Source organism: Anopheles ziemanni, chromosome 2 (assembly GCF_943734765.1).
Source record: "Anopheles ziemanni chromosome 2, idAnoZiCoDA_A2_x.2, whole genome shotgun sequence".
Taxonomy (NCBI): domain Eukaryota; kingdom Metazoa; phylum Arthropoda; class Insecta; order Diptera; family Culicidae; genus Anopheles; species Anopheles ziemanni.
Window position 1 is genome coordinate 25486306 of NC_080705.1, and position 26138 is coordinate 25512443.

General features: G+C 44.3%; 1 protein-coding gene across 1 annotated transcript; it reads left to right on the forward strand.

The window, feature by feature from the left end:
• Nucleotides 1–2136: 2136 nt before the first annotated feature.
• Nucleotides 2137–20743, forward strand: LOC131281004 (uncharacterized). The gene is made up of 8 exons (XM_058310257.1): nt 2137–3488; nt 4533–4639; nt 13373–13621; nt 15592–15703; nt 18825–19093; nt 19820–19958; nt 20386–20540; nt 20634–20743. The coding sequence occupies exons 1-8, from the start codon at nt 2137–2139 to the stop codon at nt 20741–20743; spliced, it is 2493 nt and encodes an 830-aa protein (XP_058166240.1).
• Nucleotides 20744–26138: the final 5395 nt, after the last annotated feature.

Genomic DNA, 26138 nt, shown 5'->3' on the forward strand with positions numbered 1-26138 from the left:
GTGTCAACGGGAAAGGACCCCTCCCCCTCTCCCCGTACTCGAATAGTGCAAAGACCTCCTCCTCCCACCGGGCGTTGCAGGCAGCTCAGCTGCAGTTAGCTGGTGGTTGCATAAACCGAAACGAAAAATAAAAACACAGCAAAGCACGACGGAACGAAACGAAAAAACAACCAACCAAACACAAGACACACATTTCAGACGAAATCGATCGAAAACAGGGCGCGCTGCGGGAAAAAGGCGGGCGGGAAATCAAACCGCCGTGAAAAAGAAAGTGGATTGAATTTAAGCGCAGGTGTGTATATATGAACGGTGTGTTACCCTCCGGTACGTTGCTAATGCACGTTAGTGAGTGAGAAAGTGAGGTAACATGTGTGTGTGTGTGTGAATGGTGCGAGTGGACGGTTTTAGCGCACGGCGCGTATCAGCAGTTTGGGTTTCCGAAAGTGCACCCGGGGTAGTGTGGGAGGGCCCTGTTTTCCGGGCGCAGGACATCGACCAAGGGATTGCGAGCAAGTGCAACGTACCGCTCGGTACGGGAAAGGAACGCAAACTAACGCCAAACGGGTGCTTTGTGACGATCGTTGGTGTGCGTTGGGTGCTGTTTGGTGCGCGAATGGAAAACGAAAGTGAATGCGGGCGAACACGGAAAAACTGCTAGCGTCGGGGGGGAGTGGATTAACGATCGTTGAACGGGCGGAGCGTTGGAAAGCCGAGAACCTCAAACAACGAGGATGTGATGGACAAGATTTATCGGACTAAATTTTTAAAAATTAAGAAAATAAGCGACGAACCTTTTTAACACTAGAATACATTGCGTTGGAATCTTGGCCGCTAATGCTATTTTTAAAACACTATAGCTTCACTATTTTTGACGATTTTGCAAATACGTTACCTATTACTTTTTAGTATATATGTTGACTATCTGCGACTATGGCGTTTTTAATTTTTTGATGAACCACTTCAACATTTCGGTGCAAAAAGTTCGAAGTGATTCAAAATGTAATCTTTTTCATCGTTTTATTCTTTCAAAATGTATCTCGTAATTCCGGAAAAAAGTGCACTACAATGCTTATATATTAGACCAGCTTGAAAAACTAATTGCATATTTCTAAGGTAATAAATTATGCCACAAATTAACCTTGAAGGTGTGGATTTTAAAATTTTCCGCAGGTTGTTTCCGTTCTGTGCTTTATTTATTTCGTACGATTTTAGTTTTTAAATATTCCCAATCATTTTGATTTTCTGGCGCACTCGTTTTTTCTGGATTTACATTATAGATTTTGAATAAATAAATAGAAGCGGAAAAAACTTAATTACTAACATTTTTGCTTTACACTGAGCTAGCGGAATGATGAAGAAATTCATCGAAAACCCAAAACCATCAAAACATAGTCATCAAATCTACTACATATTTTAGCTTTTTTTTATGTATGGAGTTCTGTGTACACTATAAACTCGACCAATACTGAACCGTCGCTTCTGAAACTTTTCACACATTAAGTTTAAGTACTGCAGATGTTGTTGAAGGTTTGTTTGATCACTAGTAAACAATAAAGTAACAGTTTACGGATTTGAAAAATCTTCAAAAATAGCGAAGTTCTAGCGTGTTAAAAATAGAGGTCAAAATTACACCTAAAAAGCATTCTAGAGATAGTCAAGTTGGTTCTCGGTACTGGTCAAACGAAAAAATATTTTAGATGTAGCTTTGGGTTTAAAGAAAAGCCTTATTTTTTAATAAGAATATTCAACCGTTTTCGAAGTATTAAAATCGAAAATTGCGTTGGGGTCAAATTTGGATTCTAGTGCTTACTCTACTACCTATTTGGAGTCTAGTGTCAAATATGTTACCTGGGAAAAATGCATTTCCTACCTAGATATACGATCCTGGTTTGCTTAGATTTAACTGCTTGCTTTTCTCTTTCAAGTCCTGAGTCAATGGAGATCACTGTTTAGTGCCGTACAATCTGTCCGGAAGCACCAGTTTTTTCCCAGCACGGAAGTCAAGCAGGCAACCCGACACCCGAACAGTGCTAAGGGAAAAAAAGGCTACACGGTTCTCCCAAAGATTCACCACCGCACCCCGCCCCCCAGCTCACCAACCCACCCCCTGCGTGGCCCATTTACGGATGAGGTAAAATGTTAGGTCCGACCAAATGGAGACTGCTGACGATTGTGGCCGGCATACTGCTGGCGCACGCGATCGAGTCGCCGAACAGTAAGAGCCAGCACAAGCTGAACGCGCCGGTGCGCTCGTTCACCAACGCCGAGCTGGGGCTGCGGATCGAGCAGATCAGCCCGTGGAGCACGGGCCGGAGCGTGCCGGCGCGCAACCTGCTCGTGCCGCACCAGCTGTTCTCGCGGGCGGACGACATCCGCTACATCGACGCCCGCTCGCCCAACAGCCGCCACCTGCCGGGCACGTTCGGGGCGTTCCGGTTCGTGGCCCCGGCACCCGAGTCGCCCGCCACCCTCGCCGGCGTCCAGCGGCGTCGCTCGAAGGCCTTCCAGATGCGCCGCTCGGACGAAACGGACCCGGAAGCGGCGGTGACCGCCGTGTCGGTGCTTCCCTCGCCCGAGCAGGACCAGCAGGACGCGTGGGGTGGCCAGCAGAACGTGAGCCGCGTGCAACGGCAGCATCGCTACAAGATCATCCCGATCAGCTACTTCTACCGGGAGGAGCCCCAGCCGGAATTGAAACCGATCGCACCGAGCCTTCCGCCGAAGGACACCGAGAACGACGAACCTGCCCGGGACGCCCGCTTGCCACCGGTGACGGATGAAATCGGAACCACCGAGGAGTCGGCCGCCGAAGGAAGCTACTCCCGGGCGGACACTCCCGTCATCGGAGCGCGCCGATCTGGCATTCGCTTCCCCGACACGCTGAAGGCGGTCAAGAGCTTCACGCCCCAAGGCTACAGCGAGGAAAGCCTCACGCTCGGCGACAACCTGGGCATCTTCCAGCAGCCCGTCAACACGGCCGACGACTTTCCGGCCGACTTCGACGAGGGCCGGCAGCGCACCGCCGACGCCGACGCCTCCGAGTACTCGCGCAATCTGTACGCGAACCGGTTCTTCCGGGACTTCGGGCGGCCACCGGTCATCTCGCCCGTCGATCTCCGACCCGCCGAGTCGTTGCCCCGCCCGAGCCGGCTGATCGAGTTCCCGGGGGCGGTGGGGGGCGTGAAGCAACCGTTCCGGGACGACCAGGTGACTAAGTTCGGGGACGTCGGGGGCCCCGTCACGGCCATCCAGCGACCGTACGTGGACTTTGGCGACGGCAAGCATTTCCGCACGGCCGACCCGAACTACTACACGGACAGCCCGTACCAGCCGGTCGGCCGACCGCCTTACTTCCCGGCCAAGCTGTACACCGAGCCGAACCAGAAGATCTACCAGCCGCTGTGGAAGACCCGGTCACCGCGCGTCGTCTTCCCGCAGGGCGATCTCTCCAGCCCGTCCGGTTTCGGGGTAGACAATGTTGTTTTCAGGTGAGTTTACAAGCAATCAGTTTTAAAGTGTTGAATTTCTTTAAATCTTTTTATAACAATCTTTTTTGTGATCAAATAATTTCACATTTATCATTAAAATAATTTTCTTCTTGAATTTCTAACTAAATGTAATCAAAACGACCGATTCCTATCGTTTTTTTTATTTTTTCGATCGTTGTACATGTTTACACTAGATTTTACCAGTTTGTTTTTAACTCTACTGTTTACACTTTTCTGCTTTGATTATTTTTCATACTCCACTTTCTAACAGTTTATTGTTTAAATAACATCAAAATAATAAAGTAGAAATGGAAGCTACATATTACATATACAACTATTAAATTTCACTCGTTAAACCCTGATATATGGCACAAAGCTCGAAGAATTGGTTTGTTTCGTTGATTTGATTTGGTTCGAATATTGTTCCTAATATAGATTGAAAGGAACAGAAATTCGATTTCTTTTTTCCTTTAATGTTTACCGTTGATGCTCTAAAGCAAAGGTCGGCATATAATTCCTCAAAAAGGCCAGATGATTAAAAGGAAACCGAAAGCGCGGGCTGGATACCAAAAACGATGATTTAATGGGTGCAAAATAGTACCCTTTTGAATGGACTATCAATTTTCTCTAAGTAAAGTTACATGAAAAGTGGTAAAAGTAAAAACACGATTATTTTATCGTTAAACTTTTTAAAACGTTCTCATTCTTATTTTCAATTAATCTTTTTGATTTGATGATGATGATGATGGAAAATGATTTTTAACATTTAACAGTTGAACAATTTTAGAGAGAAAATCAATAACCCATCGTGAATAAATCCGATATAAATTGAGATGGGTTTGTTGTAAGAAGCATGAAAATTTCTTACGAGTTGGTCCGCGGGCCGTACTTTGCCGATCCCTGCTCTAAACAATCCCTCTCTAAAACATTCAAAGTTATATCTTGCAATTTTTCTGTAAATCTTAGCTTTTTTATTTCAATGAGAATACGGAAAATTTATTCACCATGCGTGAGCCTAACCTTTCACTCCGCTCCATGTTGCAGGGATCAAAACTTTGGCCTCAACGAGCTGGCCGCCATCCAGGACGTGCGGAACGAGTTCAACCAGGATGACATCAACGATGAGCCGGCGACGACCAGCAAAGATCGTGGTAAGTGGCCGCCCGCTTTGCGTTTCTCTCTCGACTTTCATTTTGCGTGTGCTCTTTTCCAGTCCTGTTGGGGGTTTGTTGTTGTTAATGATGTTTTTTTTTTTTTGGTTTACTCTACCTTCCCTTCTCACGTTGTTCGGGGGTGTCTAGGGGCTTTAAACGTTCATGGGTGGTAACACATGACTTCTCACATTCGACTCAAGGCGAGCGAAAGCGAAAACACTTTTCAAAATTTGTGTAAAATGTGTCTCCCTTCCTCAATTTTCACCATCTCTCTCATCGAGTTCTGCTTCTTGGTTTCTTCTGACTCATTCAGCATTCATTCAAACATTCAAACGATGGGCGAGGCTCGGCTCAAGGTTGATTAAAAGTATCGAGTTCTGCTCTCGTCAGCTCGATACAGTCACCTTGACACGAGCGAATGGTTAAGGGTTCTTATTTCGGAGTCTACCTTCGAAATTGTGCTATTTTGTAAATTTATCCTTCCTCGCGGTTGATCAAAACCGGTTCGTCAATTAAACAATTAGATATTAAGTGATGGAAATCACATCATCCTCACAATGCTGCTCACTTCATCACTACATCAATCATTAAGTAAATAATTTCACCTCTCATCGGCTCATTTGTATTTCTATCTCATCCCAAAACGGCCTCCATTTTCCTTCCATCGCTTCTGTTGACCCATTTCCTTGCAGCACAAACGAAATTACTCTCCCAAAAATGCTTACGCATTCGGTGCCTAAATGAAAACCGCTCAAAACCAAGTGTGGAAAACAAAACGATCCTTTCATCGAGTTACAGATCGAAGGTGCGCTCGTAACTCCATGCGAGTGCCCAAAATGCCAGACCAGAACTAGAGCGAAACATCGGAGGGAAACTCTGCCGAACCGAATCGAAAATAAAACAGGGCACCCCAGGGCGTGTTTTGTAAATATACAGTGGTGTTTTAGGTGTGCAAACTATTTCACCTGACGACACTGCGCCACTAAATCGGCAGGAAAAATTCACCCACTTTCGTTGGAAAATTGCTTTGCCCCCCGCCGCATTGCCTGCATCGCCCGAGGGGGAGAAATTAATCTTTGTAGCTTAATCTTTCCACCTCGTAAAAGGTGGATTACCGAGAGAGGTTGCCCGGCGTGAAACGTGCAACTTTTGGAACCTTTCCAGCATGCAGTGAACTCGGGTCAGGTGGGGCCGCCTGGGACGCCTTTGATTCGGCACGCCGGCAATGCGCTTTTCCAAACGGCTTACACAACGACCGGTCGTCGGGCGCTCGAAGCAACTCACTTCGGCCTGCATCGAACTGCTTTAAGACACCGCGAAAGGTGTTATATTGCTACACTTAAAATACTTTCTCCACGATCTCAGGCGCGCGCTAGATGAAGTAAAAAAGAAAAACACATTTCGATCGGGATTTAGTGGATTACTCCATTTTAGCTGGCGCCAAATATCGAGCAACACCGACTCTATTCGACTACAAAGCGCTCTCCGGAAACAAAGAAATCTGTTGTACACAACCTGCCTTCCATTGTTTCCTTACGCATTATTTATAAACGGACCAGATAGGTCGGTTTCACGATCGAGTCTTTTAGTTTTATCAAACCATAGCTTTTCTTTCCACTATGGTTGGATGCATACTTTAAATATGACATGTATTATATTGTACATAAATGGTGCTATCATTTGAGAAAATAGTTTTTCTTTTATTGTTTTGTATTAATTACTGCATTACTGTCTAAACATATCTTTTCGAGTGGTTTCCCTAATTCTTTGTTTCAAACACAGGAATCGTAAAGCTAAATAATTGTTACAAACAACTTCTCGCATTGATTTTAGAAAAATAACAACTAAAAGCTATTAAAGTTGTGTTATGCATAGACGATATTATGGACTAGAAAACATGGAAATTCCTATTTGAGTTTTCGTATTTTAATAGTCCAAACATATAATGAGCCGTAAGCCATTTTGTTAAATACAATCCTTTTAGCATGTTAAAATTTCTTTCTATTGAATTGAGAAGTTGAGAGATATTTTTTTGATAAACAATACTGTGTTGTTTTTTACATAGAGTTGGCAATCTTCAACAGATGGTTTTTTACTTGTTTTACATTCTATACTTTCTTATTACTGTCTTGTGTAAACTGAAATTATGTCCAAACTTTTTTCAAAATAAGGCATAACTTTAAGTTTGTAAACCATGCTCGCCCTTGATAATTTATTAGGGTCTGCATTTTATGTTGATATAAATTTATATAAGTTTGAGGCTCAAAAATATGTCTAAAATAAATTTCAAAGTGGGTGTTCAAAGAAAAAATAGCGATTTTTCTTGAAGATTGTTAGTTGTCGCCGTTAGCGGCCTACGAGGGCCCGAAGAAAGGCGACGGTGACTTTTACTCGTTGAACACCAAACATTCAAAGGAGCAGTTATTTAAATCGCGCTGCATGGAAATTACCACTCCTTACCCTCTCCCCACCGCGTGCCGTTTAACTCTCGTGACATTCGGGGCTGGATCGGACTAAACTGCACCCAGCGTCGCATCGCGTAACGCTGTGGCACCGGTGGCCGTCCCCATCGATGCACTCGAAACCGGCAACGCGGGCCGCGCTCGTTTCGGCAGATAAAATATGGAGTGAAAGTTGCTATTTTGTCGTCGATGACGCGACCGTTCCGCTCGGTGGGGATGGCGACTTCCTTGCTTCGCGTGGCCCGACCCGGTGGGACCGGTTTTCGCGGTCCAGCTGCTCCGAACCAGCACCCAAACAGGTTCGTGATGCACCAATCACCCCCTGGAGGGTGAGGAGACTGGGGGACTGGGGGATGGATTGTTTTTCCAAACCCCAAATCGTGACTGATTATGTCATCGACGGGCTTATCATCTCGCGGAAAGTGGCGTCGATGTGAAAACGAATGGTAAGCGGCGAGGGGAACGCGGCGGAGAAAGCGAGGGCCCCCAGCGGGAAGGCAACGGGTGGTTTCGTGTCCGAACACGTTTGGCGATGTATTATCGCACCATCGATGGCCATCATCATCATCAGCATCGTCGTCGTCGTCGTCGTCGTTGTGGTCGATTCCTTTTCGTCCGTAAATTGGACGCTTCCGATGGAGCCGGTTTACCGGTTCGATCTGTTTCTGGCCCAACTCGTTTCCGTTTTCGCCGCTCCGGCTACTGTGTGCGCTCGTGTCCCAGGCCTTATGGTGCGATCAATGATTTTTCCGGTGAAATTTTTCTCTCCCCAAGCGATCCGATCCGTCCGGAGCCTTTCCGTTAGCGACGGAGTTCCGGGGCGCCTTTCCGATTGACCGATAGGAGCACCACGGGGTTGCAGCAGCAAATTGAAACGAGTCGGTTATTAAATTACCGAAATATACTCCACGGACAGAAACAATGTTCGCACCGAAGCGCGACGCAGACGACGGACATGGCGCCCGACCGAGGCTAACTGGAACAAAGTGCTACATAAAAACATAATGAACGGCGCGCAACAATAAATCGTAAAGCTTTTATCTTTGCCCCGGTGTTGCGTAATGCTTCTGTTTTTTGGCCTCTGGACTGGTTGATTGTAGTTTTTTTCTGCCTCCTCCTCTCCGTCCGGTAGTATCATTTTTTTTTCATCTCTTTCGAGCGCAGCATCGTCCGCTTCCTTTTCCGTCACACCGTTCCGCCATCGGCATCGCCGCGATTAAACTTATTCTGACGTGCGAAGCTTTTGTTTTTCTCGCTTTCCTTCGCGCAGTCTGGTGCCCATTGGGAAATAGAAAACCCGCGGCGGCGACTGGTCCCCGCTGGGTTGGTGGGAGGAAAAGCATCGAAACAGAAACGAGCCGAAATGGAGGAATAAAGAGATCGATAAATTACGCTTTTCGTAAGGGCTGCCCGCAAGGTGCCGTGGAAAATGAGCTAACTTAATTTTACAGACACCTCGCCCCAGGGGAGCGTTGGCCGCTTTCGTCTTACGGAACACGAGAGTAGAAATGAAAAGGAAAAGCGAGCATATAAAAATTCAATAACTTTTCTGCTGCAACGAGAACGAACTTTTGCAACGAATCGATTGGGTTCCGAGGCAGCGCCGTGAATTGTGCAGCCAATTGCAGATTAATTCTCTTCGCGCAACTTCACTCCAGTCGTAGTTCGGAAAAAGATAGCTCTTTTTCAACTGCCACAATGTTTCTTTTAACGTTTCGGGAAAAAATACATTTTTATTAAATATTTGAGGCGGTATTTGTAAATATGTAAAATATAACATAATTTCTACCTTGAGCTTACCGTTTATTTTGTAGAAATTTTGAGATTTGTTTCATACACTGTAGTTGTTTAAAATCTTCTTCATAGAGTGTGAACCTTAACCTGTTCGTGAAATAAGTTCCAATTTTAAATAACAATCTGATGTATTAATTAATAGCTCCAATTATTGCAATCATGTCCATGATATAGTTCCAATTTTAAGTATTCATTTAATGTATTAATTATTAGCTTCAATCATTGCTAATAATTGCTGACTCAATTCAATTGAAATTCATTGTTCTTGGTTGTGTACAAGCAAATACTTATAATTATTATACTTTCTGGAACAGAAAACCCAGATCTTGACACATTTCATCACAAAAATCTGATGGATTTTTTTTCCGTTCAAATATGAAAGCTGGCAAATATATTATTAATTTAAATACAACCTCAAACAAATGCCATCTCTAATTTTGTAAGGCTCTTTTATTCTCTGGATTTGAGTTTTGATTTTTCCAGTATTATCAACAAGATTGAAAAGATTATGTACAGTTCCAAGTTCCAATGTAGTATGTTTTGTGTATATCAATTTTCCAATGAACAATCACATGTAACATTTGTCATTACTAAATTTAAACAAACCCAAAACCAACACTGCTTCTATTTTGGACGACAACAAAAAATTATCCGTTAAAAAGGCAAAGCTTGCACATGCGAGGAACGGAAAAAGTTTCCTGCCTTATTACGAAACGCAAAAGATGCTTTTGAACAAGATAAACAAAACCTGCTCACCAAAAATCCGCTCCTTTTTCATGCTGGGAGAGGCTGTATGCAAAGCAATAACCGAACCTTTAAAAAAACGGAACCAACTCGCGGAACACGAGTTTGTTTGCCCAAAGAGAAAACCATTTGCCACCTTCACCGGAATTGGATGTTTGCTTTGGCGATTGAGCGTCGAGCACAACAAATAAGCAACAACAACAAATGGGCCCTATACAGCGATCGAAGGCTGGCCGTTTCATCATCGCCCGAGGAGGGACGGGTTTCCACACTCCGGAACGAGGAAATTTGCTCAACCCCACACACACACACACACAACACGAGACGTCCAAAGCATCTCCTCGGACAGTGGGTCTTTGTGAATGTCTGCGCGTGATACAAATAAGCGATTAGCGAAGGTACCGGAACTCTCCGGCGGCGCCATCCACGGGCCGAGGGCACGAAAGGGGATGGTTTGCGAACGTCACCGATTCGTCACCGACACACGCACGGCCGTCGGTGGCGTAACGCACGTTGACGCAGCGACATGGTTGTTCCATTGCGTAACACAGCGTCCTCCGTGCGAGATTCCCGGGTTTATTTTTTTCCGTCGTCACGAACCAGTCTCATCGGTTTTGTGTGCGTTTTTCTTTCGCGGAAGAAATAAATAAACCTAGCCATCGTAAATAAGTAAACGTAGCGTCTTGCTACCAGCGCCAACCGTGGGCGCCTTCTCTTTACGACCGATCTATGCGACGCTTGGACCCAAAGTATGCTCCAACCTATACCGCCTCCGGGACTTCGGTCAGTCTCGTCCGAGGAAATGGGTCGTTATCGGCGACAAAGTGACGGAGTGCATCGTTTCCCCCGGAGCTTGGTTTTTTAAAACAGCTTTTCTTCAACTATATCCTTCCCTGCCAGGATTGAGGAAGCGAAGTGATGCATTTCTTTCACCGTTGCAAGATTCCCTTCCCCTAGCTGGGGCCCTCGAGACCAAATCTTCTTGCTCCAATCACGGCGAAACTTAATTAAACTTTCGCTCTTTAAGCCTGCCGAGGCTACCGGGTACATTGCGAGCGGTGCAGAAGCGATAAAACCTATACTTTGCTAAATTATACCCACGTAATTGTACGTATTTGCTAGCGCTGGACCCGCTTTATCGCAAGGTCGAGCAGAAGATGATTGTTTTAGTTGATTATGCTTGTGCAAACCGACGCCATTGCGAGCGCACCGTAAGAAATGGAGGCAGCAAAGTGCAATTTCATCGTTTCAGGAAACCTTTCTTCTCTAATCAATCACAAATTGAACAGGAGCTTTTAATAAGAGCCGTTGTGAGAAAGGATGTTCAAATCGTAGTGATGGAACATTTAGTGGAAATGAAAAACAAATAACTTTTCCCATTGATAGCCATTTCCTCTATTTCAGTTCATTTTCAATTTGATCCCAGACACTGTTTTTTTTCTGGAGAAACAAAGAAAAGGTAAAAATAAAAAGAAATTTAATCAGGATTCTAAAACAATTGTTCGGAAATGCAACAAAAGAAAGGAGATCAGGAGATAAAACAAAAGAACGGTAGTCCAACCAAATTCCAGTTATGCATCGTTCTTTTCTCAACATACCAAATAATATTACGTCATTTTTGACACTGTAACATTTCCGTTCAGTGTTAATACAACCTCTGGATAGTTGTGGTGCAATTATTTATGTATGAACTGCAGATGGATTTTTATTTATTTTTATTTAAAAAAAAATTAAGGTAATTATTACACGGATGTGAAGATTTGATTTATTACAATCAACTTTTATGATTTTATTTTTAAGTTCAATACACACTGCACTTTGCACGCTAATTTAAACCGCTTAGATGGTCGTAACAAATCAAAATATCTTGGTTATAATACTGTCAAACAAAAAATGAACTCCTATCCTTAGTATCGGGGAAAGCAAACTGTCCTGATTGCCTTCTTGTTGTAGAAAAACAAAACAAGTTAACATAAATTGCCCCACGGCTCGAGCCTTTCGATCTGATTCCGCTGTACTGTGATTACTGTTTCCCGATTGCACGTGCGAAACCTGTTCCGTTGTGTTTTGCGGCCGGAAAAGCGCGTACCTCCGCTCGGGTAGCCTTTCCGATGCGGTGCCCATACTGGCCGGGGGAAGGTAAAACGGCGCAAAGAAAGAAGAAAGGGGTGCTGCCGTGGGCTTCGCGGAAGGAAGGGTTGGTCAAGCAACGGGCGAGGGGAAAGTGGCGTGGAAACGATGGAAAAAGAGTAACAACTGCAAATGAAAGTGAGAGTGAACCGTGAACGGACAAACAACAACACGACGTCGCAAAAAAAAAAACAAAAACGCAAGGTAAACCGAGGGACGCGGTAAAGGATGGTGCGACGACGCCGAGTGCGGGAGATGATGAGGCTTGATGTTGCTGGCGATGCGGGGGATGCGATTGCCAGGGATGCCGGATTGTCGGACCGGAGCGGTTTATGTAATCGGAAACGGCGTACCGTACGGCATGCCGCGCACGGATGTGTTCGATGTTCCGGATAATCGAAACGCTGACCGTCAGCTGGTCTGCGGGCGATGGCAAAGGGCAGAGATCGCACCGTGGATGCGTTGTCCTCCGAAAGGGAAACATTGCCTAACCAGCATCTGCAAGAAGCGATGGGTTTAATTCGTTTTCGGTGAAATAACGGCTGGTCGGCGCGTTTCGTCGTTGCCAATCGCTCCCTGCGCATCGTTATGGCCATCAAATCCCATCTGATGTGAAACAATCCAACGTCTTCACACTACAACAAACCATCGATCATCCGATCGGAGAGAAGTTCATCGAACAGGCAACAGAGAAGGTGTGCAGTACTGAGCAAGTAAAATAAAAGTGTCCTATGTTGAACCTTTGGCTTCTATCATTTAAAATCTGTTATTAAAACAGAATGTAGAATTTCTGTAACAACATTGTTTATATTGAGAAAACGAAAATGTTTTCCAGTTTGCTGCCAACTATTTTTGCCTCTAACCCACGCATGATTTAAATAGCGCATTAAATTCTGTCTCTAATGCAAATGAGTTTGTCTTATGTTCATCTGGTTTTGTCTCTTCATTTCAATTTTGTCCCTATCTAAAATTTGATGATTTAGAATGAATGAAAATATGAAGATTATTGTTTGAACTAAAACTATTTTGATAAAACTGCATACAAAAAAGAAAATTAAGTAAAATTATGAACAAATTAAAAGTTTAGTACTGATCAACATTTGACAAGTATACGGCAAAGATCGTAAATAAATAGTACAAACAAGTGACGTTTAGCAGCTGTAAAAATAAATTTAGTTCCACGAATTCATTAAAAGACATGATAATAGGCACAAGTTAGTTTCAAAAGATAAATTAATTAATTATAGACCGATTAATTTTCATGTTTTCGGCAAAAGACAAAAGCTAAGGAGTTAGAGATGCCCAACTCAGATGCCGTAGAGACAGAAGACAATGAGCCATTTCATATGACTTTTTGTAAAAGAAAACTCTTCAAAACTGTGCTCTACTCATGTTCCGAATCTCGTTAATAAAAAAATGATAGAAGCAACACTTTTTCAAACTAACTTGCTCGGTGCTGCAGCATCTTACCATCACATCAACAAATCGACACAAAATGAAATGAAAACGAAACAAACTACAAAAGTCACAGACATCTTCACACAATGCAGACCCTATATGACATCGCATCGACAATACTAACTCCCGCTCCAAAATCTAGTCGGTGGTGACGGTGGTAATAATCGTGGTGTCAGGTCCGAACTGCAGTGCCAGCACGAGGGCGGAACGTGCGAGTTTTTCCTGCTCTGCTGGATGTCGGGCGGGCTGCTGCAGGGCACGTGCGGCGGAATGCTGAAAGGATGCTGCCACCGGACGGCCAAGTCGGCCAACATCGGCATCGACGCGAGCACGGCCGTCGACCTCACGAACGTCCCGGCGCTCGAGTACGGCCCGGTTCAGAACGACCCCAGTGAGTGTGCCAATGCGTGTGTTTGTGTGTGTGTGTGTGTGTGCGAGTATGAGGAAAATTCTAAACAAAATGAATGAATTAGACGTTCGAGAGAATTTGTGTGTGCACGTGGCGCGGTAATCCGGATGGGGACGGTGTGCTTGATGGTTGAGTTTTCCCGGTTTTCCCTCCCCAGACATGGCGTAGCCCTAGACAAGTAGTTCCTTCGGTTCCGGAGTTGGTGTAGCACGTTTCCTTGCACGTCCCACGGTTTATGTTTGCCTGCAATGGAATAGTTTTAACTAATTATAGCCAGGAAGGGGTTTTGTTTTTACAATAAACAATGGAGAAATATTTGGGAGTTTTGTTTTTGGGAAATGCATGAGCGGTTCAGACAAAGTAACATTACCAGGACATGTATTACATGACGTTCAACAATGAGATTTAAATAAGCTCCAAATAATAAAACAAACTGACCAATCAAATTGCCATTAAACATGCCGCAGGTTAAATCTTATTTAGGAGATTTTCCTTAATCACTCCGAGTGTCCATTTTTAGTGTCTGTCAAAACTGCCGATCGGCCGAATGGTGCCAGGAGTTACGTGAACGATATACACGGATCCTATTTAATTTTCACGAGCTAATGAAGGACCATAAATGCCGCCCCATTAAGCAAAACATTTACACACGTTTTCCGGCTTTAACCTACCAATCAGCCAGCTCAATTTCTGGTCGATCAATTATCTAACTGGAAAGTTTGGACACAATTTGGAACATTGCTTTACTCGAAGCTAAGCGCGTTCGACTATTGTAGTTATAAGTACACCGAAATTGCGCTTTGTCATCAACAGTGCGCGAAGAACGTCGCGTAATGATCGCGTAATCGAATGTGTTTGAAAATGGTTTGCTCGTGCCCGCGTGTGCCTGAAAGTGAATCGTAAATGGGTCGGTCGAATGATAGTTTAACTACTTTACACAACGTAAAAACTTATAGAAGGTTTTAAGATGCAGTAAATTGCAAATCCCGTTACTTTTGTTTAATACTACTGTTTTTTCATATTTGTGGTGATTTACTGGATCGAAATGATGAACCTTTCCCAAATTAATGGAAAAAATGGGACATCCTAATCGGTTTTAACCATATTGCCTAGTTCTGTACTCTTAGATCTACATGCTATAACATGTTCAGATATTCTTTCTTTTCTACGTCATGAATATGCTTTTTCAGATCTTTATTATCAAATGTTAAAAACATAAAGAAATATTTAAAAAAAACAAAATTATCAACAATCGAACTCGCTCGAGTTGGGATTTCTCTAACAAATACAAATAATTACAATGAAATGGTTTTGTTCTTTAAGGTCATTCAATATGACTTTCCATTATTTTTTTTGCCTGCATGAAAGGCGAAACAAAATAATAAATGACTGTAGAAAGATAACAACAAATATTCCAACAAAAGAATGTACAATTTGTTCTCTTTTGAATACAAGAAATAACAATAATATAAAATCAAAATACTTTTTGAAGCTTTCCAAGTTTGGCTGGGTACATATTAATAAAAAAATGCTTCATAAAAGACGTCAATCATTACATTCTATCACCCAATGCACACCTTCTAACATGTTTAACTTCAGCAACCTAACGCAACATAACCACTTACACGTACGACTCACCATTTACTTTCTCAACCATCTCACTCACCTCACTGACACACTACTGACTCCTTACTTGTTTTTCTGTGTTCTACTGTGTTCTTAAACTCCTCTTAGCACAAGACACCCCTATCAACACCCCCTCCGGACAAGATTCTTCGTTCGTAAAAGCACACTTTGTCTACTCCGCAATGTACTAAATGTTTCTCGCATTAATACCCCAAAGCTCGTCCCGAAGTTTTTCCCGCCAATCCTCATCCATGTCTCTTTCTCTCTCTCTCTCTTTTTTGGCTCGGTTCCCACCCCGATCGGTTTGGTTCCATTCCGACCCGCAGGTTGCGGAATATCGTTAGCGAAGCAGACGGCCCAGCGGCGGATCGTCGGTGGAGATGACGCAGGATTCGGCTCCTTCCCCTGGCAGGCGTACATCCGGATAGGTTCCTCGAGGTAACGTGTTCGCCGATCGTGCCATTTCACCCCGTTCACGGGTTCGTGGTTGAATCGTACCCTGTATTTTTTTGTTTTATTTTGCCTCCACTTTACGTGTCTGCATGTGTCACCGTGGGCTTGCGGTTTTCTCCACTCCGTTTTTTTTTCCAGAGTGCGGTTGAAGTGAGATGAGAGCTTTCGTAGCGTAAGATTTATGGTAATGCGCCTCGGTGGGCGCCACGAACCAGGTTTATTTTTTGTGCGCCGTCGCCAGGTTACGTTCCATGGTGGAAGGGTTGTAAAAGGAAAAAAATAGAACACCAAAACATGTAATGATTCTAGGGAAAGTCAGTCAAGTTAACCATGGTTGGGTTGGAGCTTTCGTTTGCCCTCCGTTGCGGTTTATTCGGGACGGTCAGGATACTGAATCCAAACCGTCGGAGTACAAGGACAGGAGTGTAGGGACGCCTTGGGTTGCATTCCTTTCGCACACGGAAAAACCGTCCATCCTGTCTGCACTTTTACCTGACCTACTTTTTTGGGGGACACATCGCTAACATCCCGATTTGAATTGGGTTCCTTTTCGCTCTCTCATCCGTGCGAGTTTGAGTGAAATCTCGCGGATGCTGTGCGTCGGTGTGGGAAGAAAGTGAAAATGTGCGACACGGTGGGGAGCGCGCGGAAATCGAAAGTTTGAGTGCGTTTACTTTCAACCCACATCGGTACGTGTATCCGCAAATACGACAGTCAAATAAATTCCGCAAAGTTAAACAACCGACGGCAGCAGAAACAACCAAATTACTGCGCACATACACACGCACGCGACAAGCAGCTCCCGGCCGGTGTGGGTGGAACTGGGTAGTTAATCTTGTCTTCCAGAAGAGAGCAGCCCCGTGGTCTCTGGTACGACACGGCCAGAGGTTTTGGGCCAACACGGAACCGCTGGAAATGGAGCTCATTTGCATTTCGGATACTGTGCGCAAGCCGCTTTGTTTGGCGTTTCGGCTGGCGTCTGGCGGCTTGAGAAAGTGGTGAAAATGCGTGTGTTTGACGAGCCGGGAGACCCAAGCCGTCGCGGATTAGCAGTAGAAAATTACTTCAATTAAGTAAACAGCTGTGATTGAATCGATCGTACAAACAACTAAACCGCGGTTCGCTCGTTCGACGTATGCTACATGGCACGACTGACTTGGTGTACTTTCCCCTGTTGAGAAGCGGTTTGTGCAAACATAGTTTTTGGGGTCTCAGCAGCCGAAACCTAGTGTTCCAACAACCCTCTCCAGGTCGTGGTGCGCTAATCATGTTGGTATTGGAGAAATTGGCAACAACATAAAAAACAAACCTATACATTTTATTACCGTTTCAAATTAATAAGATAATCTTCGACACCAATTTGTTTTGTTTTTCAATACGTTCAAAATGCTTGGTCTATTTATGTAACCAAGAATTTCGTTTACATGACTTTTTATTTGTATTGATTGTAGTTATTAGAGTCTAAACTTTCAAAGACTTAAGTTAAGAGTAGTTTTCTCCCTTTTCAAATGTCGAAGGACAGTTATTTCTTATTTACCCTTCAGTAGCTGGCAATGTTTCGATACATTTTATCAATTAAGAAAACAATTAAAAAATAATGCTATAACTGTCTAAGGTCACTCAAGGCTTCATAATGAACCAAAAGCAACAGGCAAAATTATTTTCCATTGTTTTTCGTTGCGAATGTTCTGTCATAGTAGATTGCGTTTTTTATGTTACCGAATGTTTCGATTTTTTTAAAACGATTTCGATATATTCGTGAATGAGATATATGGAGAAGTTAATCAAAAAAAAGTCATAAGTGTTATTCAAAATACTTTTATAACAAATAGGATCAAATTTTCGTGACAATGATCTGAAACCCTTTTTTTTGTTTTGTTTACCTTTAAAATACCAGTTTCTACAATGTTCTCTTAAGAACAGCATGTTGTTTGCAATGACCTCAGAAGCACTCTACCCAATTTTTGGTTGATCATTCTTTGCTACTTACTTTCAAAAGATCTCTCAAAGCCCCAATACAACAATGTATCCGTGTCCTGTGATCTAACAACATTAGTTGGTTTATTGTTATCCCAACGAACGTAGAAAAGATCCATGCAACCTTTTTTTCAAACTTATCGGATGAATGAGACGAAACCAATTTCAAATCCCAATCATCGATGAAAATTTTTGCACACTTGAGCCATATAGAACCGCGCAAATTGATGCACGAAGGTGCGACGCCGGTCGAGATAATGCCCATAACATACTTTCCCAGCGTTCGCCACGTTTCGCCTTCCCCAATTATAGCGCGATGATGTGCAACAATGATTCGAATTACGCTCCATTCAAGCGCACCCCGTCGTCGTCCATCGTAACGTGTGCCGATTCGGGGAGGAAAATTTCATTAACATAACTACTAATTAACTCTCACCGTCTTCGTCGTCAATGTTGCTGCCATCGTCGTCGGCGTCATCGACGTTGTTGTTGTTGTTGTTGTGTCCCTTCAAGGAAGCAGCACCGAGTGAAGCCTTCCAGCGAGGAGATTGCCGTGCATGTTTCATGTTTCAGATATCGCTGATAATCAGTACGTTGTTGTTACTAATCATGGACTAATCCTCTAACATGTTTTGTCCCCATTTTTTCTCTCCCCCCACCTTTCTCATTTCACCCGATCATTTTTTCTCTCTGCGATTTTCCCCAAACCATCTCTACGGTTACATTTTCGATATCGTTTCCTTTTTGATTACTATATCTTTCTTCTGTTGTCCCGGCTTGTTGACGATATTGAATACCACAATTACCATTGCCCTTCCTTTGTGTACCATTTGATTGATTTTCCTTTACGATTTCTACGCCGTACTTGACTTTTTCAATCCTCGTTGTGTTTCCGCGTTTTTTTTTAATGATCCTTTCGATCCTTTCGCTCGATTCCTTGTTTTTCCTGCTCCGGACGTCAACTCGTGCGTGACCGATCGTGATCCCATTACTCGATCTCGTTCCACTTCCTCATCCTCTCTCTCTCTCTCTCCTCACGATGCCCTTTTACCCCCTTCTGCACCCCGTGGCTGCCGGGTCTATGCCTTTTCCACCTCTTTCTCTCTCTCGACACACTATAAAAACACAGGTCTATGCTTTCCAGATGCGGGGGTTCGCTGATTTCGCGGCGCCACGTGGTGACCGCTGGCCATTGCGTCGCCCGGGCGACCCCACGGCAGGTGCACGTAACGCTCGGCGACTACGTGATCAACTCCGCGGTCGAGCCGCTGCCGGCCTACACCTTCGGCGTGCGGACGATCAACGTGCATCCGTACTTCAAGTTCACGCCGCAGGCGGACCGCTTCGACGTGGCCGTGCTGACGCTCGAGCGGACGGTGCACTTTATGCCCCACATCGGTAAGACCTCCCGGGGGGTGGGTCCGGTTTCACTTTCGAGGCGGCAACATCTGACCGCGCTTTTCCAGCTCCACTGGCGGCGTTCTCCATTTATCCTTTGATAAGCTTTTACGTACCGAAACAGATTTTAAACGAACGAATTCACGATAGTGTTATTGAATCAAAAACAAATAACATGAATAGCATTCACTGAAAATTGAAGCTACTTAAGAGCCGACGAAGTGGAACCGACCCACCAAAGGATCTTTTTCCTCTATTTTAACTGGCATCTAATACATTTTCCACACTAACCAAAGAAAACCAAAATGTATTTAGACGAATGTATCATCTTCACAAAAACTCTTAACGCATTTACAAAAATCCTTTCCCGCATCGGGAAGGGTTCATTCACTCACAACAGTAACAACCTTCTATATTTTCCAAGCCAACGTTTTCATCGTTCCTTGTTATTTCTCTTCCAAATGCGTATGTTTTCCTACTCCTCGGACGGATCTGATTGCGTGTGGTGTCTATCTACCAACGTTCTGCGAAACCGAAACCAAACAAAAACAACACCAAAACTCGCCCAACTTCCTCCACAAAAACACAAACGAAAAATACACCCACCACTCAACGCATCCCTCATTTTCCCAACCGCAAAAACAAACCAAAAATCTCCATTCACACCCGTAACCGACACCGATACCAACGCGCCCGTGCCTTACCCTTCCGGGTTACCCCCCGTAGCTCCCATCTGTCTGCCGGAGAAGAACGAAGATTTCCTCGGAAAGTTCGGCTGGGCGGCCGGCTGGGGCGCGCTCAATCCGGGCTCGCGGCTAAGACCCAAGACGCTGCAGGCGGTCGACGTCCCGGTGCTAGATAATCGGTAAGTGTGATGTGCTAGAATAATATTTTTGCAGCACTCGGAGCGGGCGTTTAAGGCGTATGCTGTTTCTGGCTGCTTGATAATCTTAGATTGAACCATCCTTCCCTAAAGGATTATTTGCGAGATTTTGTGTTTTCTTTTTCGCAAAGCAACGCAAACAACACGGGTATTGAAAAGGGTATCATAGACAAACGCAGGAAAAACAGGAGAAAAGTATCGTGTGTAACCGTTTCTTAAATTTTCATACATAACGCCTGCAGGTATGCAAAAGGCAAAGCACAGAAAGGAGATATTCGAAATAAAGCTTTAATTTCGTCCCTTGCGCAATGCATCCCGGGAAAACTCAATTTTCTTCCAAACCCGACACCACTATGCACGGCTAAATGAAACTAATTGGCTTGTCTAAAATTCCACTCACGCTCCACAGGGTTTGCGAGCGGTGGCATCGCTCCAATGGCATCAACGTGGTCATCTACCCAGAGATGCTGTGCGCCGGCTATCGAGGCGGTGGCAAGGACTCCTGCCAGGGAGACTCCGGCGGGCCGCTGATGCACGAGAAAACTGGCCGATGGTATCTGATCGGTGAGTGCACCAAAAGCACCTGCCAAAAAAGGCACAACTCCCTCAACTCTATCGCTACCTTTTCGCTTTCCCTCCCTCTTTCTCTCGCGATAGGCATCGTGTCCGCGGGCTACTCCTGTGCCACCAGAGGGCAACCGGGCATCTACCATCGGGTCGCCAATACGGTCGATTGGATATCGCACATAACACAAATTTCCACGTAAACCCCCGCCAACCCAAGCACCGGAAAGGTCTGCTGGAAGGACTGGACACATCGTGCGCCACCCAGCGAAGTGCACCTAAGTCACGCAATTCCACACCGAATGGAGGATTTTTGGAATCGCACACAAATTGGATTGACTTCGTTCAGTTCTGGCTTAACAGTGTCTCGTCAGAGCTGGACGCTCATACCTATTCCAGTCCCTTCCTCTCTTTCGAACCAAGTGGTTGCGTGACGTTAGTGCTTCTAAAGGGCGGCGACCGCTGATGCGATAGTAAAAACCAACCGACCACAGATGGGATTAATTTATGCAAAACTTATATTTATTTGCCAACGTGCCTCCGGTTCCATCCTGCATCGGGTGAAGACAGTGGAGACGGCTTGCACGCCGGAAACCAACCGGTTCGGGGTCGTAAAAGAGATGTGAATCATCAGGCACCAGCTGAATTCAACGAGCTGCTCGGGCATTAAATGCGCAATTTCAATACCAACGAACGATAATGAGGCAGAATATTGAAACTGAGACAAAAAAAAAGAAGAATCAAGAGACGAGCAACACACAGCCCGACGTAGCAAAGCCAGAAAATGCACAAAAACACGCGCACGCAGTGAAAATGTGATATGTAAAAATGGAAAAAATCGTTTATGGCTTAAAGATTGATATATATTCGTTTCCGAAGAAGTGTCCGAAGAAGGACGACATGGGTGGATGGTATCGACTCGACTAGTAAGACACGCTCACACGGAAGTGAAGCCTTTCGAACGCCGAGCAAAACACTGTTAGCCACGGATTGTACACTAGACTAGGTGATCTAGCATTAGCGAGGGAGCGGTTGTTTGCACCTCACCAGGTTAAATACGAGAAAAGGGGAAAAGTAGCTGGAAAGGAAATTCAATGCCACAACAGCTCTCGGATTTGTCGGCCGCATCGTGTAATATACAAACCGTACGCTGATATCATTCGCTAATTACACGTTTCTGTGAAACTGTTCAATTAGCACGGTACCTTTCCGTAATACCGACATCAAACGAAACGAGAAGGAAGCGTGAACCATACGGATGGTAGCATAACCGGAATGATGTGTACGCACTTATACAAAGTTATAAATATATTCCCGCCGCGCTCTACGACAATTACTTCAACGCTCCAGCAACTTCGAACGCTGCTGCGTATTGTAAATATTATTTTTATTCCGCCGGAAGTCTTACGAAAAGAAGGAAAAACAGTAACGCGAAAAAAAAAGTTACACTGCGATGGCGTGTTTCGGATGGAGACAAACCGAAAGTTTTTCACGTTTTCATGCTCGGGTAAGAACATCGGCAAGTTCGCCAGCGGCATGGAAGGAAGATATACATAATGCACGAGGTTTGTTTTTTACACAAAACACAAAAATGTTGAATATATTTTCGGGTCAATAACGAAAAATCCGGTACGAGCAAGAACGAGCTAGAAACGCTAATGATATTTTATGTAAAGCTAATGTTACCAGGTGAAAGAGAAGTAAGCTCAGTTTGTTGTTGTTTTTTTTATACTTACACACCAGCCGAACGAACAGAACGCCGTAGGAATATATGTAAAGTTATGCGAATGAAACTCGTGAGCGAGAAAAAAAAACGACAAAAAGCTCCCGAGTCACTGTAAAATGGCAGTAAGCGGAGCGGGTGGCGAACGGTTTGCACGTTTTACTCGCTGGGCCGTTGAGTGGAGCAATATTTTTAAAGGACTCGATGGCAATGTTTGTTTTTAGATAGCTACTGAAAAGTGTTTTTTGCTTCTCCAACGAAACCTCGTCAGAATCGCAAATAATATTAACAATAAAAAAAAACGATGTATCCTGACAGAACTACTACCAGTTATTTTCATTTCCATTTTGATTTTCGGGAGAAAATAAACGCCTACGCAAGTTCATAAAATTACGTTTTTAGATAATTTACCTAATTTTAACTTTGTTCTTCTCTCTACATACATTATTCATAAACGGAAAGCAACATTGAAAGAAATTATTAACATTATTGAATTACCGGGAAAGGAACTGTACAGCCGAAACGCCGAAATGTAGGCAAGCCGAAACTACATATCTGCAAGTATTTGATTTTATTTTTCAGGGTGCTATCTACGGAGAAAATCATTTCAATCTTGAAAACGTGTTCGCTTTTCAAATCCCCAAACTCGTGGAAAAAAAACCAAATTGCGATAGTATAAATTGGACAAAATAATTGAAATACCCTACTTATATGTTGTTTTGCCCTACAGAAAGATGGCAGCCTATACGATTGAAAAGAACATCAAGGTTAAAAAGTTTGAAAGAACATCAACCCGAATTGAAGTATTACAAATTTGGATCTGTATTTCAACCACACACCCTCAATTTGAAGTGTTGATCTCACATCTGTGAATATGATGCACAACAGCACAGTAAAGTTCTTATAAATAAGCTTATAATGGTTTGGTTTAACCACATCATACTTTTATTGATTTATAACTTGTTTGGCATTCGACGAGCGTTCTGTTTTTTTTTTTTTTTATAACTGTAATGTTCAACAAAATGTAATTTTGCAATGAAAAAAAATCTAGCAAACCTAAACTAGATTGATAACAAAAATGTCTTTATTTGTAAAGAATCATCTATCGAAAATATTTAAAACGAAAACTCGTTTTCAAAGTTTTCCATTGTTATTGGCTGGTTTATCCTCATGTATCCGGATGCTAAAGTCCTGTTTTTTTTTAATCCCAAACCAACGTACCGTTTTTCAGCTGATGCTTAATGTTGACATACAAATAAATGCCAGTTTATAATTTTTGCCAGTTACTTTAATACCTTTTTGTGAAAATTCGATACCAGTTATGCATTAAAGCTTCATGACTTTGACCCAAGAACGCAGCAGCTAGTCACTGTCGTAACCACTTTTCCCCTTAATTGGGGTCCATAAACATAAGCCTCCTCCCAATCGCCCCTTTCCCCCCTCCATCCCCACCACCGCAAGCCGGATGTGTAGTGCGGCTCCGATTCGGTCAGTCGTAAAAACTTTTCGCAACCGGACTTACGTGTTTATACACATGCCCTCGTTGGCCTAATTATTTTAAATCATCTTTTACTACGACGCTGCTGACGAAGTTGCCGAGGGCAGACCAAGAAAAAAAAGGCAACCAAATGCCAAACAATCAGCTGCTCGTACTCTCCCCGAAACCCGACGCAACATCAAATCATCTCCCGGTCGCGGCATTCTCGATACGCGGGAAACACACACTCCAAAGCTCGCCCACTTTACGGAACGCTATCAATAGGGGTTCGATCGATGGACGAAAAAATTGGGGGCGATGGGAAAACTGGGTTCGAAAAACACTCTGCCACCTCGCGAGAGAGCCATCGTTCCCATTTTCGGGTGATCGAGCAAAGTTTCCCTGTCCAAAAAAAAAAAAAAAAAGAAAAACGATGGAAATAACCCAACTTGGGTTGATGAATTTTTACGGAACGGATTTGATTACAACCTTGCGAGGCTGGCGAAAATCGACCTTGTGAGTTTATTGCTCAATTTGAACGAAACGGGACAAGCAACAAGCGGGGGAAAGGCGACCGCGGATGAAATGGCCCTTTTGCCTTGGCCGGGGAAGAGGCCAGGGCACGCATCCGGCTCGCCCCGTCCCTTCCACTCGCCATCCCGCGCCAAACGGAACGCAAAACCGTTGGTTTATGGGCACGATAATTTGCCGTTGTCCGTCGATCAAATGTCGACGCACCCGACTTGGTGCTTTGTGGCTCGAAATTGTAAAAAGCGATTATCCACGGATGGCTTTCAGTGTTCGCAGCGGCCTCATTCGGCCTTCCCCCCTCCAAGCCCCGTCGGTAAAGGTGGCGAGGGCCAAAAGGATCCCGAGCGTTGATTAACCCGTGCACCCGTGCACGGCGAAAGCCTCGCCGGAGAAAGGAACCGGATCTTGGCACCGCGATGTTGTGATCCCGCGACGACCTCCCGACGCTTTCGGGAGGCTTTCCGTAGGGGCCCGCACAGGTATTGTATGTGTGTGTGTGTGTGTGTGTGTGTGTGTGTGTGATGTAAGTACGATGTCTGTCTGGCCGTTCCGATGTGCCAGTCTCCCTTTGACCTCGGCGTGAGTGTGGGGTTCCTGAAAGGTGACGTCACGACAACTCTCCCATCCTCCCGAAAGGGCAGGCAACGCAAACCAACGGAGAGGGGGTGCCCGGTGAAGGGGGAAGAAATTGAGAAATTGTTTCCATTTTCAAATCGCCTCCCCGACGCGTCGGCTATAAATCAACAAATCCTCCCCTGTTCATTGCAATCAACTGGTGGCTCGGGTTGGTTCAGCAAAACGCACGGCGAAAAAGCCTTACATTCGACCGTCAAAAGCGCCCATGGCCAGGCTGCTACCGGCCCGCACAAAGTCGGCGCTAGTGGGAGGGTTTTGATCATAAATTATGTATCAACTGCTACCACACGGCGGCTGACGCAGAGCCTGACGATGCCGATGATGATGATGATGATGAAGGTGCTGCTGATGCTGCACGCGGGATAATAATAATCAGGGTAGTAATGAATGTCAACTGTCCGTTTCGACTTGACACTCGAGCGTCCGACTCTCGGACGCTATTAACGAGCAGAAGGATGCTGCTTCCTTTTGCTTCCATTATAAAGCCATCACTCATCCATCCAGCGGGAAAACGCCTGCCGTCGAAGGAGGGCTCCTCCGGACTCCGGACGGAATTGCTTCACATTTGGCTGGGGCCGAGACTAGGGTCTCGATCGGTGGCAACAATGTTGCCGCCATCAGCACGTGGCTGTCATCGGCCGGGCGTATCGAGCATGTCCGCGGGAGCGGAGGCTATCGTGCCGATCACACCTTTTTTCGCGCAATTGAATGTCGAAGGGAAAGTGGGATTATTATTGAGCGCATGTTTGCAGGACCTAATGCTTTCATGTTTAATTATATCCGTATACGAATGTAGAGGAGTACGTTGGAGGAAAGCACTGGAGAAAGGATAATTTGAAGATGATATAGGAAGTATAACAGAAGGAAAATTTATGATACTTTAACGAATATTCTGTCGAGATTTTTATGCAAACAAACCAATTCCAATAAATACGAACTGAACACACAACAAATGTTTGTGCTTATGTGATTGACCGAACAATGAAAGACTACATAAGTTTGGGGATTTAGACTATAATCTATTCGTGTGCTGGTCTAGTTTCTAACTCATAAAGAGTTACTCAAAATAATATGGATAACGCACCTTGTTTCATTACCTATTTCTTGTTTAAAGTTGGAATTAATATGAAATATAAGATTCTACTTTTTTGTGATTGAACTGTTCTAGTCCTTCATAGACTGTGACCTTTATATTTACTGATATTTCACATGTTACCTGCATGTATATATG

Coding starts and splice junctions, on each gene's coding strand:
- LOC131281004 (XM_058310257.1), top strand. CDS start 2,137: ATGTTAGGTCCGACCAAATGGAGACTGCTGACGATTGTGGCCGGCATA. Junction 19,094..19,819: donor GCACTTTATGCCCCACATCG/GTAAGACCTCCC, acceptor TACCCCCCGTAG/CTCCCATCTGTCTGCCGGAG. Junction 20,541..20,633: donor TGGCCGATGGTATCTGATCG/GTGAGTGCACCA, acceptor CTCTCGCGATAG/GCATCGTGTCCGCGGGCTAC.